General features: G+C 47.0%; 1 protein-coding gene across 6 annotated transcripts in view; it reads right to left on the reverse strand.

Annotated features, from left to right (window-relative positions):
* Window positions 1-12,711, reverse strand: part of LOC134903308 (transducin-like enhancer protein 1) — a 242,102-nt gene extending 229,391 nt beyond the window's left edge. For 2 of the 6 annotated variants that reach the window (XM_063914460.1, XM_063914459.1), the window contains exons 1-2: window positions 12,552-12,709; window positions 10,185-10,257 (exon numbers count right to left, since the gene is read on the reverse strand). In XM_063914460.1, coding sequence (XP_063770530.1) covers window positions 10,185-10,208 — 24 coding nt within the window. In that variant the 5' untranslated portion in view covers window positions 10,209-10,257; window positions 12,552-12,709. The other 4 variants (XM_063914461.1, XM_063914456.1, XM_063914458.1 and 1 more) reach the window with 4 other exon arrangements.
* Between the last annotated feature and the right edge of the window lie 4,314 nt (window positions 12,712-17,025).

Raw genomic sequence — 17,025 nt, forward strand, 5'->3', positions numbered from 1 at the left:
ATGCAATACTCCCTTGACAAAATTCTGGACTTCAGGAACTGAAGCCAATTCTTTCTGGAAGAAAATCGACAGGGCCGAAATTTGAACCTTAATGGACCCCAATTTGAGGCCCATAGACACTCCTGTTTTCAGGAAATGCAGGAAACGACCGAGTTGAAATTTCTTTGTGGGGCCTTCCTGGCCTCACACCACGCAACATATTTTCGCCACATGTGGTGATAATGTTGTGCGGTCACCTCCTTTCTGGCTTTGACCAGGGTAGGAATGACCTCTTCCGGAATGCCTTTTTCCCTTAGGATCCGGCGTTCCACCGCCATGCCGACAAACGCAGCTGCGGTAAGTCTTGGAACAGACATGGTACTTGCTGAAGCAAGTCCCTTCTTAGCGGCAGAGGCCATAAAACCTCTGTAAGCATCTCTTGAAGTTCCGGGTACCAAGTCCTTCTTGGCCAATCCGGAGCCATGAGTATAGTTCTTACTCCTCTACGTCTTATAATTCTCAGCACCTTAGGTATGAGAAGCAGAGGAGGGAACACATACACCGACTGGTACACCCACGGTGTTACCAGAACGTCCACAGCTATTGCCTGAGGGTCTCTTGACCTGGCGCAATACCTGTCCCGTTTTTTGTTCAGACGGGACGCCATCATGTCCACCTTTGGTATTTCCCAACGGTTTACAATCATGTGGAAAAAACTTCCCGATGAAGTTTCCACTCTCCCGGGTGGAGGTCGTGCCTGCTGAGGAAGTCTGCTTCCCAGTTTCCATTCCCGGGATGAAACACTGCTGACAGTGCTATCACATGATTTTCCGCCCAGCGAAAAGTCCTTGCAGTTTTTTGCCATTGCCCTCCTGCTTCTTGTGTCGCCCTGTCTGTTTACGTGGGCGACTGCCGTGATGTTTTTCCCACTGGATCAATACCGGCTGACCTTGAAGCAGAGGTCTTGCTAAGCTTAGAGTATTATAAATTTACCCTTAGCTCCAGTATATTTATGTGGAGAAAAGTCTCCAGACTTGATCACACTCCCTGGAAATTTTTTCCTTGTGTGACTGCTCCCCAGCCTCTCGGGCTGGGCTCCGTGGTCACCAGCATCCAATCCTGAATGCCAAATCTGCGGCCCTCTAGAAGATGGGCACTCTATAACCACCACAGGAGAGACACCCTTGTCCTTGGATATAGGGTTATCCGCTGATGCATCTGAAGATGCGATCCGGACCATTTTTCCAGCAGATCCCACTGAAAAGTTCTTGCGTGAAATCTGCCGAATGGAATTGCTTCGTAGGAAGCCACCATTTTTACCAGGACCCTTGTGCAATGATGCACTGTTTTTAGGAGGTTCCTGACTAGCTCGGATAACTCCCTGGCTTTCTCTTCCGGGAGAAACACCTTTTTCTGGACTGTGTCCAGAATCATCCCTAGGCACAGCAGACGTGTCGTCGGGATCAGCTGCGATTTTGGAATATTTAGAATCCACCCGTGCTGTTGTAGCAGTATCCGAGATAGTGCTACTCCGACCTCCAACTGTTCCCTGGACTATGCCCTTATCAGGAGATCGTCCAAGTAAGGGATAATTAAGACGCCTTTTCTTCGAAGAAGAATCATTATTTCGGCCATTACCTTGGTAAAGACCCGGGGTGCCGTGGACAATCCAAACGGCAGCGTCTAAAACTGATAGTGACAGTTCTGCACCACGAACCTGAGGTACCCTTAGTGAGAAGGGCAAATTTGGGACATAGAGGTAAGCATCCCTGATGTCCCCGGACACTATATAGTCCCCTTCTTCCTGGTTCGTTATCACTGCTCTGAGTGACTCCATCTTGATTTGAACCTTTGTAAGTGTTCAAAAAATTTTTTAGAATAAGTCTCACCTAGCCTTCTGGCTTCAGTACCACAATATAGTGTGGAATAATACCCCTTTTCCTTGTAGTAGGAGGGGTAATTTAATTATCACCTGCTGGGAATACAGCTTGTGAATTTTTTTCCATACTGCCTCCTTGTCGGAGGGAGACCTTGGTAAAGCAGACTTCAGGAGCCTGCGAAGAGGAAACGTCTCTACATTCCAATCTGTACCCCTGGGATACTACTTGTAGGATCCAGGGGTCCTGTACGGTCTCAGCGCCATGCTGAGAACTTGTCAGAAGCGGTGGAGCGCTTCTGTTCCTGGGAATGGGCTGCCTGCTGCAGTCTTCTTCCCTTTCCTCTATCCCTGGGCAGATATGATCTTATAGGGACGAAAAGACTGAGGTTGAAAAGACGGTGTCTTTTTCTGCAGAGATGTGACTTAGGGTAAAAACGGTGGATTTTCCAGCAGTTGCCGTGGCCACCAGGTCCGATGGACCGACCCCAAAAAACTCCTCTTCCTTTATACGGCAATACACCTTTTTGCCGTTTGGAATCTGCATCACCTGACCACTGTCGTGTCCATAACATCTTCTGGCAGATATGGACATCGCATTTACTCTTGATGCCAGAGTGCAAATATCCCTCTGTGCATCTCGCATATATAGAAATGCATCCTTTAAATGCTCTATAGTCAATAAAATACTGTCCCTGTCAAGGGTATCAATATTTTTAGTCAGGGAATCCGACCAAGCCACCCCAGCTCTGCACATCCAGGCTGAGGCGATCGCTGGTCGCAGTATAACACCAGTATGTGTGTATATACTTTTATGATATTTTCCAGCCTCCTGTCAGCTGGTCCTTGAGGACGGCCCTATCTATAGACGGTACCGCCACTTGTTTTGATAAGCGTGTGAGCGCCTTATCCACCCTAAGGGGTGTTTCCCAACGCGCCCTAACTTCTGGCGGGAAAGGGTATACCACCCATAATTTTCTATCGGGGGGAACCCACGCATCATCACACACTTTATTTAATTTATCTGATTCAGGAAAAACTACTGTAGTTTTTTCACATCCCACATAATACCCTCTTTTGTGGTACTTGTAGTATCAGAAATATGTAACACCTCCTTCATTGCCTTTAACGTGTGGCCCTAATAAGGAATACGTTTGTTTATTCACCGTCGACACTGGATTCAGTGTCCCTGTCTGTGTCTGTGTCGACCGACTAAAGTAAACGGGCGTTTTAAAACCCCTGACGGTGTTTTTGAGACGTCTGGACCGGTACTAATTGTTTGTCGGCCGTCTCATGTCGTCAACCGACCTTGCAGCGTGTTGACATTATCACGTAATTCCCTAAATAAGCCATCCATTCCGGTGTCGACTCCCTAGAGAGTGACATCACCATTACAGGCAATTGCTCCGCCTCCTCACCAACATCGTCCTCATACATGTCGACACACACGTACCGACACACAGCACACACACAGGGAATGCTCTGATAGAGGACAGGACCCACTAGCCCTTTGGAGAGACAGAGGGAGAGTTTGCCAGCACACACCAAAAACGCTATAATTATATAGGGACAACCTTATATAAGTGTTTTCCCTTATAGCATCTGTTTTATATATTTCTAACGCCAAATTAGTGCCCCCCCTCTCTGTTTTAACCCTGTTTCTGTAGTGCAGTGCAGGGGAGAGCCTGGGAGCCTTCCCTCCAGCCTTTCTGTGAGGGAAAATGGCGCTGTGTGCTGAGGAGATAGGCCCCGCCCCTTTTTCGGCGGCCTCGTCTCCCGCTTTTAACGGATTCTGGCAGGGGTTAAATATCTCCATATAGCCTCCGGAGGCTATATGTGAGGTATTTTTAGCCAAAATAGGTTTTCATTTGCCTCCCAGGGCGCCCCCCTCCCAGCGCCCTGCACCCTCAGTGACTGCCGTGTGAAGTGTGCTGAGAGGAAAATGGCGCACAGCTGCAGTGCTGTGCGCTACCTTTAGAAGACTGAGGAGTCTTCTGCCGCCGATTCTGGACCTCTTCTTACTTCAGCATCTGCAAGGGGGCCGGCGGCAAGGCTCCGGTGACCATCCAGGCTGTACCTGTGATCGTCCCTCTGGAGCTGATGTCCAGTAGCCAAGAAGCCAATCCATCCTGCACGCAGGTGAGTTCACTTCTTCTCCCCTAAGTCCCTCGTTGCAGTGATCCTGTTGCCAGCAGGACTCACTGTAAAATAAAAAACCTAAGCTAAACTTTTCTAAGCAGCTCTTTAGGAGAGCCACCTAGATTGCACCCTTCTCGGCCGGGCACAAAAATCTAACTGGCTTGGAGGAGGGTCATAGGGGGAGGAGCCAGTGCACACCACCTGATCCTAAAGCTTTACTTTTTGTGCCCTGTCTCCTGCGGAGCCGCTATTCCCCATGGTCCTTTCAGGAACCCCAGCATCCACTAGGACGATAGAGAAATGGCGCCAGTGTGCCGAGGGAGATAGCTCCGCCCCTTTTTCGCAGACTTTTCTCACGCTTTTTTATGGATTCTGGCAGGGGTAATTATCACATATATAGCCTCTGGGGCTATATATTGTGATTATTTTGCCAGCCAAGGTGTTTTTATTGCTGCTCAGGGCGCCCCCCCCCAGCGCCCTGCACCCTCAGTGACCGGAGTGTGAAGTGTGTATGAGGAGCAATGGCGCACAGCTGCAGTGCTGTGCGCTACCTTGGTGAAGACTGAAGTCTTCTGCCGCCGATTTTCCAGACCATCTTCATGCTTCTGGCTCTGTAAGGGGGACGGCGGCGCGGCTCCGGGAACGAACACCAAGGACGGGTCCTGCGGTCGATCCCTCTGGAGCTAATGGTGTCCAGTAGCCTAAGAAGCCCAAGCTAGCTGCAAGCAGGTAGGTTCGCTTCTTCTCCCCTTAGTCCCTCGTTGCAGTGAGCCTGTTGCCAGCAGGTCTCACTGTAAAATAAAAAACCTAACATATACTTTCTTTCTAGGAGCTCAGGAGAGCCCCTAGTGTGCATCCAGCTCGGCCGGGCACAGAAATCTAACTGAGGTCTGGAGGAGGGGCATAGAGGGTAGGAGCCAGTGCACACCAGATAGTACCTTATCTTTCTTTTAGAGTGCCCAGTCTCCTGCGGAGCCCGTCTATTCCCCATGGTCCTTACGGAGTTCCCAGCATCCACTAGGACGTCAGAGAGAAAACTTTACTAAAGAAACTCTGTAGAGCTCCCCTAGCTGTGACCGGCTCCTCCGGGCACATTTTCTAAACTGAGTGTGGTAGGAGGGGCATAGAGGGAGGAGCCAGCCCACACTCTCAAACTCTTAAAGTGCCAATGGCTCCTGGTGGACCCGTCTATACCCCATGGTACTAATGTGGACCCCAGCATCCACTAGGACGTAAGAGAAAAGTATATAACACATGTAATTTTGACAGGGAAGGTGGCCCCTCTCAGCACCTACGCCCTTGCCCTGCTCGTGAGAGCTTACATTCTAAAGGGGAAGGGCAGACAGACAGCGGTGGCAGATGGGAAAGACAATGAGCATGGAAACGGGGGCTAGGATAAGAGTTGGCTGGGTTTGGTGAAGAAGTGGGTCTTGAGAGCACGTTTGAAGTAGAGAGGTGGAGAGTCCGAGGGGGAGAGGTAGAGAATTCCAGAGTAAGGGAGCAGCATGTTAAAAATCTTGGAGGTTGGAGTGGGAGGAAGTCATCAGTAGGCAGGAGAAGCAGCACACATTAGCAGAGCAAAGAGGACAGGTGGGAGTGTAAAGAGAGATAAGGTCAGCGACGTAAATGAGAGAGGAGTGGGTGAGGGCTTTGCGAGTATGAGAAGCTAGAATTGGATTCTGAAAGGGAACGGAAGCCAGTGAAAGGATTATAAGAGAGGGGAGGCGAACTTAAGGCCTAATTCAGAAGCGGTCTACTACAACAGCGAACGCACTCTGAAGGCCTTTACACAGTTCGCACGTGCGGCGTGACTGACCGGCAGAGGCGGTTGTGGGGCATGCCAACGGCGTTAGAACGCTGTTGGTGGGGCGCGGTCCGGACAACGCAGGCGTGTCTGGATCGTTGCGGGGGCGGGCCGCGGCGGCTGCATGACATCACACGCTGCGACCCAGAATGCGGCGGGTAGCCGCCTGTAGGCGCAGCGCCGCCATGCAATGCTATCGAAAACGTGCAGGGGGGGGGGGGCACAACAGGGCCTGACATGCAGGGCGGACTAGCCCTGTGCTGGGCGTCCCCCCGCATGTCTGAGAATCTCTGAATCCCCCCCCTTGTACATTTAATAAAGATGAGCCGGGCTGCAGCACTGGGGATAGACTGGAGTGGAGAGAGGTATGTGTCAGGGACGCCAGATAGAAGGATTACAGTAGGCCAGTCTAGAGATGACCAATTAGTGGATAAGGCACAGGTTCCCAAACGCAGTCCTCAAGGCACCCCAACGGTCCTGGCTTTAAAGGTATCCATGCTTGGCCACAGGTGACTTAATTAGCACCTTAATCAATTTGATTTAACCATCTGTGCTGAGCCATGAATATACCTAAAACCTGAACTGTTGGGGTGCCTTGAGGACCGCGTTTGGGAATCTCTGGGATAAGGAATACATACGTTTTACCGATGGCAGGGATCCCGGTTGTAGTGTTCACGTTAGGCTGTTTTAAGGGCAAAATCCGCCCTGCCCTTTCTGTGGAGCCCTGCTAAAACAGCCGCACGCTTCCTGCCCTCCCAGCGTGTAAAGATGCCGTGCGCATGCTCACGGCATCCATTCACGCGATAGGCGAGTGCTTGGGGGAAGCCCAGCACGCACGCCCCCAACAGTGACACTGCCGGCCGCCCACGCCCCCTGTAGTTGCGTCTGTGGGGCCGCACCGCACGCTTCAACGACGCTGCATTGCCCCCCCCCCATAATTTACATAGCCACACACCCTTTTCAGGAGACATGCCCCCGCAATCCGGCGCTCTGCCCACTGAAATTTCTAGAGTGAACACTACGGTTGTCACGATCCCAACAGCGTGATCCCGGCCACAGATATGCCGGCAGTGTCGTGGACACCCAAAGAGGGAGAAAAACCTGTCACGCCAGGATTCCGGCTGTAGCATTTCACCGCCTGTCTGGATTCAGGCTGTAGCATTTTGACTGCCGGAATCCTGACAGGTGGTCTCATGATTGCCTCTCATGGATAAGGGTCTTGGTAGCATCCTGTGTGAAAAAAAGTCTGATCCTAGAAATATTTTTGAGATGAAAACGTCAGGTTTGTGAAGTGCTGAATGTGTTGTTTGAAGGAGAGGAAGGAGTCCAGGTTTTATCCAAGACAGCGCACTTGGGTGATAGAGGAGATAGTAGCGCCATCAATAGATAATTAAATTGTGGGAGGTGAGGTTGTGCAGGAGGGTGGCAATATGATCAGCTCAGTCTTAGACATGTTAAGTTTAAGAAAGCGCTGGGACATCCAAGAAGAGATAGCAGAGAGACAGTTGGAGATACGAGAGAGGAGAGCGATCAGAGGAGGAAAGGTAGATTTAAGCATCAGCATAGAGATGATATTGTAAGTCAAAAGTGCTGATGAGCTTACCTAAAGAGGACGTAAAGAAAGAGGAAAGGAACGGGCCAAGAACAGAACCTTCGGGGACAGCTACTGTTAGTGAAAATGGGGGGGAGGTGGGGGCATGAGAGGAGATAGAAGGAATGGTCAGAGAGGTAGTAGGATAACCAAGCGAGTGCAGTATCACGCAGACCAATGGAGTGAAGGATTTGCAGTATGAGAGGGTGGTCCACAGTGTCAAAAGCAGCAGAGAGATCAAGAAGAATAAGTAGAGAGTAGTGGCCCTTTAGATTTAGCAGCATGGTGGTCATTGCATACTTTTGTAAGGGCAGTTTCAGCGGAGTGAAGAGGAAAGAAGCCAGACTGGAATGAGTCAAGCAATGAGTGGGAGGAAAGAAAGGTGGTAAGGCGGTTGTAGACAATACGCTTAAGGAGTTTGTAGGCAAAAGGGAGGAGAGAAATGGGTCTGTAGCTGGAGAGGGTGTTTGGATCATGTGTATGTTTTTTAAGAATAGGGGAGATGAGTGCATGCTTGAAGGCAGAGGGGAGAGTGTCTGATGAGAGGGAAAGATTAATGAGGTGGGCAAGATGGGAACAGGCAGAAGGAGAGAGGATGCAGAGTAGGCGGAAGGGGATATGGTCATGTGGGGAAGGGGGATGGATGAGGGCCATGACTTAAGCTGCCCATACACCTAAAGATTTATTGTCCGATCTGGCAGGTTGGAACTAAATTCTGGTAATAAGATAACAATAATTTATTGTCACTGTACATGGACATGTATAGGGAATTTACATACAGTTCTCATGTCATATACACCAGATAAAATACATCACATAAGTTTAGCAAAGTTGAGAATTCAAACCAACAATCACAGAAAGGAAGAAACTATTCCTTAACCTAGTGGTACGACATCTTAAAACACCTATAACGTCTCCCCGATGGCAAAAGGGAAAAACATTACAGGGGTGACCCCTATCTTCAATCATCTTGATTGCCTTCGACAAACTCCTCGCGGTGAGTACATCCGCCAACCTAGGCAAGGGTTGGCCAATGATCCTCTCCGCAGATTTAATCACTCTTTCCAAGGCAACAAGATACAAACACTTGGCACTACCATTCCACACCGTGATCGCATAGGTCAGCAAGCTCTCAATCACGCAATGATAAAAGTTAACAAGAGTAGATTGCTGCAGACCTGCTACTCGGAGCTTCCGTAAGAAAAAAAGACGCTGCTGAGCCTTCCCGACCACTGACGTGATATGCAATGTAATGGGTGGGAGCAAATGACAATTGACCATTTGCTCCGAAATGCCGGAAAACTGACAAAAACAGTCGTTCAGGCAAATTGGTTAAATCAAATGGATTTAACCAATTTGTTTGATTTACCATTTTTGTCTGTTTTTCAGTGCTTGGGAGCAAATGGTCAATTGTCATTTGCTCCCATCCATTACCAGTTTATCGTTCCAACCAGCCAGATCTGACAATAAATCTTTAGGTGTATGGGCAGCTTAAGTCACCAGATACATGGGAGAAAAAAAAGTCAGAGTGGTTAAAGGGGGGAGCCGTGGTAAGGGAAAAAGAGGTGGCTGATTGTTGATGGTCTGGTGGGATGCAGGATATGAAGTGGCAAAGTCAAGAGCAGAGAGTGAGGAGGGGAGATGAGATGAGGTGGGGTGGACAGAGGAATGAGCCGACAGTGGCATTGAAGACTGAGGGGAGACAAGTTTCTTGAAGTATGAATGTTTAGCAAGGGAAAGGGCAGCACTGAAGGATGAGAGCATAAGTTAGAAATGGAGGAAGTCGGCCTTAGAGTGATTTCCTCCACTGTCGCTCAGCAGTAAGTGAGCATTTTTACAGATATCTGGTGCATTTGGTGTGCCAGGGTTGAGGTGTTGATCTGCGAGGGTGAATAGTGGTGGGTGGAGCAGATGTAATGGGTGCATTATACAGGGAAGTGGCTTGTTCAGGGCATGAGAGAGAGAGAATAGCAGAGAGAAGTCGCGCAGGGAGAGCAGGGAAGTGGCGTTGATAGCCTCAATGTTACGCTTAGTGATGGTAGCCTTAGGGGGGAGAGATGGGGAAGCAGAGAGATAAGTTTAAGGGGCAGACTAGATGGGCCAAGTGGTTCTTATCTGCCGTCAAATTCTATGTTTCTTTGTTTAAGTTAAAGGAAAGCAGATGGTGGTCGGAGATGAGAAATAGGAAGTTGGAGAAATCAGAAAGATCACAATGGTGAGTGAAGACCAGTTCAAGTGAGCTCCCATTCACATGGAAGGGCGAGGAGGTCCACTGGGAGAGACCAAGCAAAGATGTGAGGTTAAGTAGTTTAGAGGCAGGGGATTTTGTGGGGATATGGATTGATTGGGATGTTGAATTCACCCGAGATAATGGAGGGAATGTCAGAAGAGAGGAAGTCAGGAAGCACAGTTGTCGAGGAATTTGGAGGGAATGATACGCAGAGAAGCGCTTGTACCGCGTACGATTATGGATCTCTCGTACTTGCGCGTTCTTTGTTCTGGAGCACACAAGATACACTCCATAAACAGGTGTACTTTTCTAATCTGCACAGCCTCTGTGACTGTATCTGCAGGTGACTGCAGTCCATACATTCTGCTAAGCTGTATGACATTGTTGGGGTATGACTTGAAACACCACAGTTTTCCAGCAAAACAAAAATGATGAGGCCACATAAGGAAAGAAGCAATATTCCCAGACAACTTGACATATACGTCATCTACCAAAACTGTACCATCTGTCCATTAATAAACATAGGCACCAGATAATCTAAGTATGTATTCACAGCTCTACTTACTGGAGGTCTGTTCTGTGGAAACATTTTCAGGGGAGGTAGTGTGCCTTGTCTAAAGTTGCATTAAGGACCTGTCCTGAAACAAGAAAGAAAAAAATGATAATTATAAGTAGAAATTATAGAAATATCCCAACTCTTTCCCAAAGGTCTAAGATCAGATTCATTGTATCACCATCCAGGTTGCATTTCCTATATTGGCCAAAGGACAACACAGGTCAGCATTGACATTTGTTTTATTAAATAGAAACAGTCCATCAATCAATCAATCAATCATTACAAACCATGGAGGGTAGGGCACAATGAACATGCCAGGAATTAATATTTAGTCACATTGGCTTTCGGTAGCAAACACTAAAAACTGCCCTAGGTATAAGCTGCGCGTCGTAGAAGTATATATATTCTATTCATTATACATAAAACATTTGGAATGCAAAATAACATTTACAATCAAGACGAACACTTCAAATATTGTTTAAAACATAGGGCAACTTAATATATTTTTTAAATAGAATGCTGCAACAAGTAATTTATCATAACAGACCATTGGCCAAACAGATCTGGAAACATATGCCTGAGCAATTCAACTACTTTCCGTTAAACCCGCGGCTAACTCATATATTCCGAGTAAAGTGCCCAGTGTTACCCCGCATGGTAAGCCTCAGATGGTGCGTCCAGTGCATCTTCTGGGGCTTACGCCATGGTAGGAACTGAATAGCCCATGACAGGGGTAAGCCGCGTAAACTGAATCTGCCCTAGAAAGAATGACACTGGTTTACTACTTATACTGTTCTTGCTAACCATGTGCTTACATAGTAAGTTTTGCTTATTACACTTGCCCAGTGTAATAAGCAACACACACACACACACATATATATATATATATATATATATATATATATATATATATATATACACACATATACATACATACACACACACACATATACATACATACATACATACATACATGTTTTGTTTTTTAAATTTACCCCTAAACAAATTATGATTTAATCATAAGAAGAGTGTTTACCAAATGGGAAATGTGGTGCAAATTATAGCAACTAAGTAAATATAAAAGGGGTTATATCACATACACTTGATAGAGGTGACAAATAATAACAAAGCAGGTTTCAGCTAGAGAATGGGGTATAAGTGTGCAGGCACACAGAGGGATATAAAGAGTCGGGGTGCATATATATGTGCCTTAGAGGCAGGGAGAAAAACATGACAGACTATTGTGAGTTTGAAGGTCTGCCAGATGGGATTAGGTAGGAAATGTGCCAATATATCCCAAGAAACTGAAAGGATGGCACCTAAAGAGTATAGACTAGATCTTGCGCCTGGCCATAATAGAAGGGGGCACTATATGAATATATGCATGCATACAACTTAGCAATAGAGACCAGTGCCCCATGATTACATAAAGCTCTTTGTTATCAGGGAACATACAACAGTGACCATATACAATTCATAGCAGGACTTTGTTGTAGAATACCTCAATACAGAAAGCACTTTGTAAGATCAGCTTTACATAACATCAATAATCACAGTAGGTGTGTTATAGGATAATGTACTCTCAACTGTAAATAAGGACAGAAGTCACAGAGTTCAGTGATCTGACATATGCAGGAGGCCACAGACCAAATGTTTTTACACAAGACACAGACTTCTAATAGCCAGAATGATTTACAGTGAGGGGCTGCACAATCCTAATAACACACAAGTTTTCCTAATGAACAATGAAGTGATGCATCAGAACCATTTACAGAGAAAGAAGTCAGAAATCCAATATATACAGATTTACAGGAGTTTATAAACACTATTATCACTGCTGTATTATAAGTACATATAGCTATGCATAGGAGAATGATAGGCTGCCAGCAACTTTCCCCTATGGCTTACACCACATTAACCCCAGTATTGCTTCCTGGGTCTCACCAGCAACCCCGGATCTCTCTGCTACTATGGTGCTACTGTTACTTCCCTGCAATCACCCTATAGTGCCCTATGTCTCGTTTCCCCCATTATCCCCTCATCATGCATCCCCCCAGCTCCAGCTCCCCTCCCCCCAGCACTGGCTGTGTCCTCCCTGCCTCACCTATCCAGGTGCTCCTAACTCTACTCGGCCTCTCCTGCACCCGGGCCTCCCACCCTGCCGCCAGCAGCACACCCTCCCTCCGCCTTGTTCTCACCCCCCAGCCAGGCCCGGTACACCCCGGGCACATCTCTCCCGCATATGTCCCCCATCCCTTCCTCTCACTGCGTCCTCCCCTCCGCCAATCCCTCGCCCACCACAGGCCTCTCTCCCCCAGTGTTTCCTTGCCAGGCGCTCTGCCCAAGCCCTCCACCCCCAGGGATGCCCCTTCTCACCGGGCCCCGAGGTAGGAGGAGCCGGTGTCCGCTCGGGCCCAGTCTCCCGGTGCTCGGTGCGGCCCCTCCCTCCGGCTCAATCAGCGGCCGCCAACTCCACGTGGGTCCAAGCTCCTGCAGGCTGCCCCTGCTACCTTCAACCAATCATAGCTCGCCTCCCCCACGTGGGCTGCGTTTGTTTTTCTCCCATTGGCTGATGGTCGCTGTGCTGCCAATCAAAGAGACCAAATACTGTCTTCGCTGCCTATTAACTCCTGACGTCCCGGATGTTGTTGTGCGGTTGCTGGATTTAACCCCTCGCCGTCCTCCCCACTGAGGCAGCACACATACAGCATGTGTGTGCAGAATACCGTGTTAGTGGGGTGAGGAGGAGGTGGTGGTGGTGGTGGCGGTGGGGAGGGGGTAAGGGATTCACATGGAGTGGGAGCCAAAACGCCACAGGCGCATTAGTATCATCACTATGATTAACATAGATGCTGCTGGATGGACATTTCACATAAAACACAAAGCTGTGCACTTCATGTGCGTGCAGGAAGCTCCCACACAGGCGGCAGTGGGTCACTGGATATTGCTACTGCTGAATAGCATTACAGCCGATTTCTGTATTTTCAATTCATAGCACAAACAGTAACAGTAGGTGTTATTACCAATACTGTATGTCACATGCTACCTTATCTGCCTGCCTGAGGTACAGTGTGTGTGTATGTGTTTATGCATGTATGTGTCTTTCCTGGCCTGGATATGACATTCATTTGGTAACTTCTTTACCAGTGTGTTTTCATAATGTCCTGGCTAGTGGTGTGAGTACTGTGCAGGGACAGTGCTAGGTGTCCTCCAATATTCTACAAGCACAGGGTGTGGTGTCCAATCAGGAGTGGTGGGGGGAGGGGAGGTGGTGTGGTACCCGGCCCTGTGCTGGTGATGCTGCTGCATCTCCTGTATCCAGACCTCACAGCTCCCCCTCTCTCTCCTCCTGAGACTACTAACTGGGGAGAGGGGGGAGGCTGTTCTCTTTATTGCTCTTCTCCTTAATCCTTTATGCCCCCCTCTCCTCCCCTCATCCATCTTTTCCTGAATCTGCTCATCTCCCCTCCCCTTGCATACCTTCTTGTTTGCATGGAATGCTCGTGGGGACGGGGGTTAACCCTGAAGGAGGATAAACAAGATTAATACAATGGAGACCCTCCCTCCCATCTTTCTCTTTATTCTAGCTCCCTTCTCCCACCTCCCCTCGACCCCCCCTTCCTTCCTTTTTCTCTTCCCTTTTGTTTCCTTTTTTTTTGGCCTCTGCCCCCTCTCCTCTTTATAACAAGGTCCCTCTAATTACATCCTAAGGGTGCCTGGGCTGTTAACCCTTTGTGCACTCTGCCTGCTATTACAGTATATCACTCTACTTTTCATTATTTTACTATCTGTATCAAGGTAGTATTGAATGCTATTAAATAAATCTCCAGGTCTGTTGGCACTCACTACTAACATATTATACAATTACAGGCTTTCATTATAAAGAAACCGCATATTTGTAATGTCACCTTTACAGAAATCTTTTCTAAATACTTAACTGGTATAAAAGCCTAATATCAGAGTCAAAGTCTATCAATGGGGAAAAGTTATGTGGATGAATGAAACAGTTGTCATTTTTTAAACAAGTTCCTTATACGTCTTTCATTCCAGAAAAGATTATATATTGATACTGTGTCCCCACTTTTGTGTGATTAGCAATAGGCAACCTCTAGTGTCTTGCATTCTCTGTCTTTCTGCTGTCCTGGCCGGAATCCTATTTTACATGTAATGATGTATTTATTTGTATTGTTAAATACATAGAAATACATAAAATACAGTATTTCTACATGAGTGTTTCAATAGTTAATTCTTAGTCCTGCTTTCCATCTAATTTATGTCTGTACTCTTGCAGTGTTTGGCTAGTGTAGTGTACCATGTATGTGATATAAAAGGGGGCGGGGGGGGGGGGGGTCTAAGTGCAAAGTCATTATTTAATTTAGCATTAGCTGTTGTAGTCCAGGCTGCTTTGACAACTATAATAACACCCCATGCTGAAACCACAGTTGTGTACAACTCACAGACATAGGGGGTAATTTAGACCTGATCACTTGCTAGTGTTTTTTGCAGCGCTGCGATCAGGTCAAAACTGCGCTTGCGTATGCACCGCAATGTGCAGGCGCGTCGCACGGGTACAAAGCGGATCGTTGCTGTGCGATGGGTTTTGCAAAGAATCCATTCGCTCTAGCTATCGCAAGGTGATTGACAGGAAGAAGGCGTTTGTGGGTGGCAACTGACTGTTTTCTGGGAGTGGTTGGAAAAACGCAGACATGTACATGCGTTTGCAGGGCGGGTGTCTGATGTCAATTCCTGGCCCGAACAGGCTCAAGTGATCGCAGCGGCTGAGTAAGTTCTGGGTAACTCAGAAACTGTACAACGTTTTTTTGTACCGTTTGGCTGCACATGCGATCGCACACTTTCACAGCAAAAATACACTCCCCGAAGGACGGCGACTATGCGAACGCAGGACTGCAAAAAAAACCTAGAGAGCGATCAGGTCTCAATTGGGCCCATAGTGTACATATAAACCACGCAGAAAAAAAAAAAAGAGGAGTTTTGGTTTTGTTTTTTCATGAGTATCTCACCTATTTCCTAAAATGTCCAGCTGATCACTTGTTCAGGTATTCCCTAATTAATTGCAGGAACACTATGATGCATTTATACGTGAATGTTGTCCTGAATGGAGTCTGGTAAGGCGGATCTTTGAGCAGAGGTTTGTGAAAATCTAGTTTAGATCGGTTTCTTTATTACGGTCTTCAAGTATCCCAAACAGATTATTTTTGAAGCCTCCCGTTTGCATTTACAAATAGATTAAAAGCAAGTTCCACTCTTTTTTTATTTGTTTAATTTGAACAATTACCCAGTTCTCATACCTGGCTTGTGGGGATTTCTTCCTTTAGACCGCCTCTCACTGCACTGTTAGGATTCCCTGATGATATACTGTAGGCTGAGGGTCCAATTTGCAAGTAGCCTCACCTCTTTCCACATCTTCAAGTTGCTTCAGACCACTTGCACAATTACGTTTCATTGTGCTGGTGGTGTAAGCAACAAGAGATTAGCCCAACAAAGCCCTCTGCTGTGGCCTTCTTGCAAATTGGTCTATCTAGCAGATTTTATTAGAAAGGGAAAGGCTCCCACAATTTAGCTGCTGGGGGGGATTTGTTTTTAGATAAAGAGGTTATTAAATGTCAAAATAACACAATAACACACTTTGGTCTATAGTTGATCTACACAATACCTGTAGGGAGTATTTGGACGCCATCGTTGAAAACCTCTTCTCTAGATCAGGGTCTTATTTCTAGAGTAGCCACCAAGATGGGTGGTGTAACTTCTACACCAGAAGTCTGCTTTATAGTAGCCAACAGAATTAGGAATAAGCTCTCTAGACTAGCCACCAGAATTGTGTATCTCCTTTTCATACTAGCTATAACGTTTGTGGGTGATTTACAAAAAGCCAGCAGGATCATGAATCTTCTTTCTATATTAGCATTCAGAAGTGGGAGCTGGCTTTTCACACTAGCTACTTCTAAATAGCCACCATTAGGGGGGGGGGGGGGGTTTGTTTCACACACTACCTGTCAGGATTGACGTCTACTTTACAAAAGCCAATGGCATTGTAGGTCTGCTTTCTACACTAGCCAGCATTATAATTGGGTCTGTATTCACACTAACAACAGGGTAGAAAGTCTGCCTACATTACTTACCACCAGGACTGGAGGTCTACTTGACATATTACACCAGGATTGGGATGTGCTTTTCACGCTGGTCACTGGGATGTTGGGCCTACCTTCCAAACTTTCATGCCTAGTTACAAAGAATGGAGGTCAGTAGTCACTAGGAGTATAGCTACCGTATCGTGATTTACAGTGCTTTCTAGAATTGTGGGTCTGCTTTTAATTTGGCTCAGGATTGGGTATCTGCATTCCACACTAATCATCTGGATTGGGTGTCTGCTTTTCACACAAGGTTTGGGGCTCTGCTGTACAGTAGTCACCAGGGTAGAGGGTCTGCCTTACATTTTGTCACCAGGATTGGAGGTTTGCTTCTATATTAGTAATGTGGATTAGGTCTGCTTTCTACACTAGTGGTGGCTCAGTCTTACATTAGTCAGCATAATTAGGGTTTTACTTTACACTAGTCACTTGAGATGGGGTCTTTACATTAGCCATCAGAGCTGGGTGTCTGTGTTCTACACTAACCACATGAAGTGGAGTTCTTCTTTTTACATATGCCAGGAATGTTTTCTATTTTTTTACATTGGACATTGATTTGCAGTTTATACACTAACCATCAGATGATTGCAGAAAACCTGTAGATTTTGAATAACTCATTTTCATGTCAGGCCTTGTGCACTGTGTGTGTCTTTAATGAAAATGTATACGCTTCCTTCTCTGGGAGAGACCACTGAAAAACA

Source organism: Pseudophryne corroboree, chromosome 1, assembly GCF_028390025.1.
Source record: "Pseudophryne corroboree isolate aPseCor3 chromosome 1, aPseCor3.hap2, whole genome shotgun sequence".
NCBI lineage: Eukaryota > Metazoa > Chordata > Amphibia > Anura > Myobatrachidae > Pseudophryne > Pseudophryne corroboree.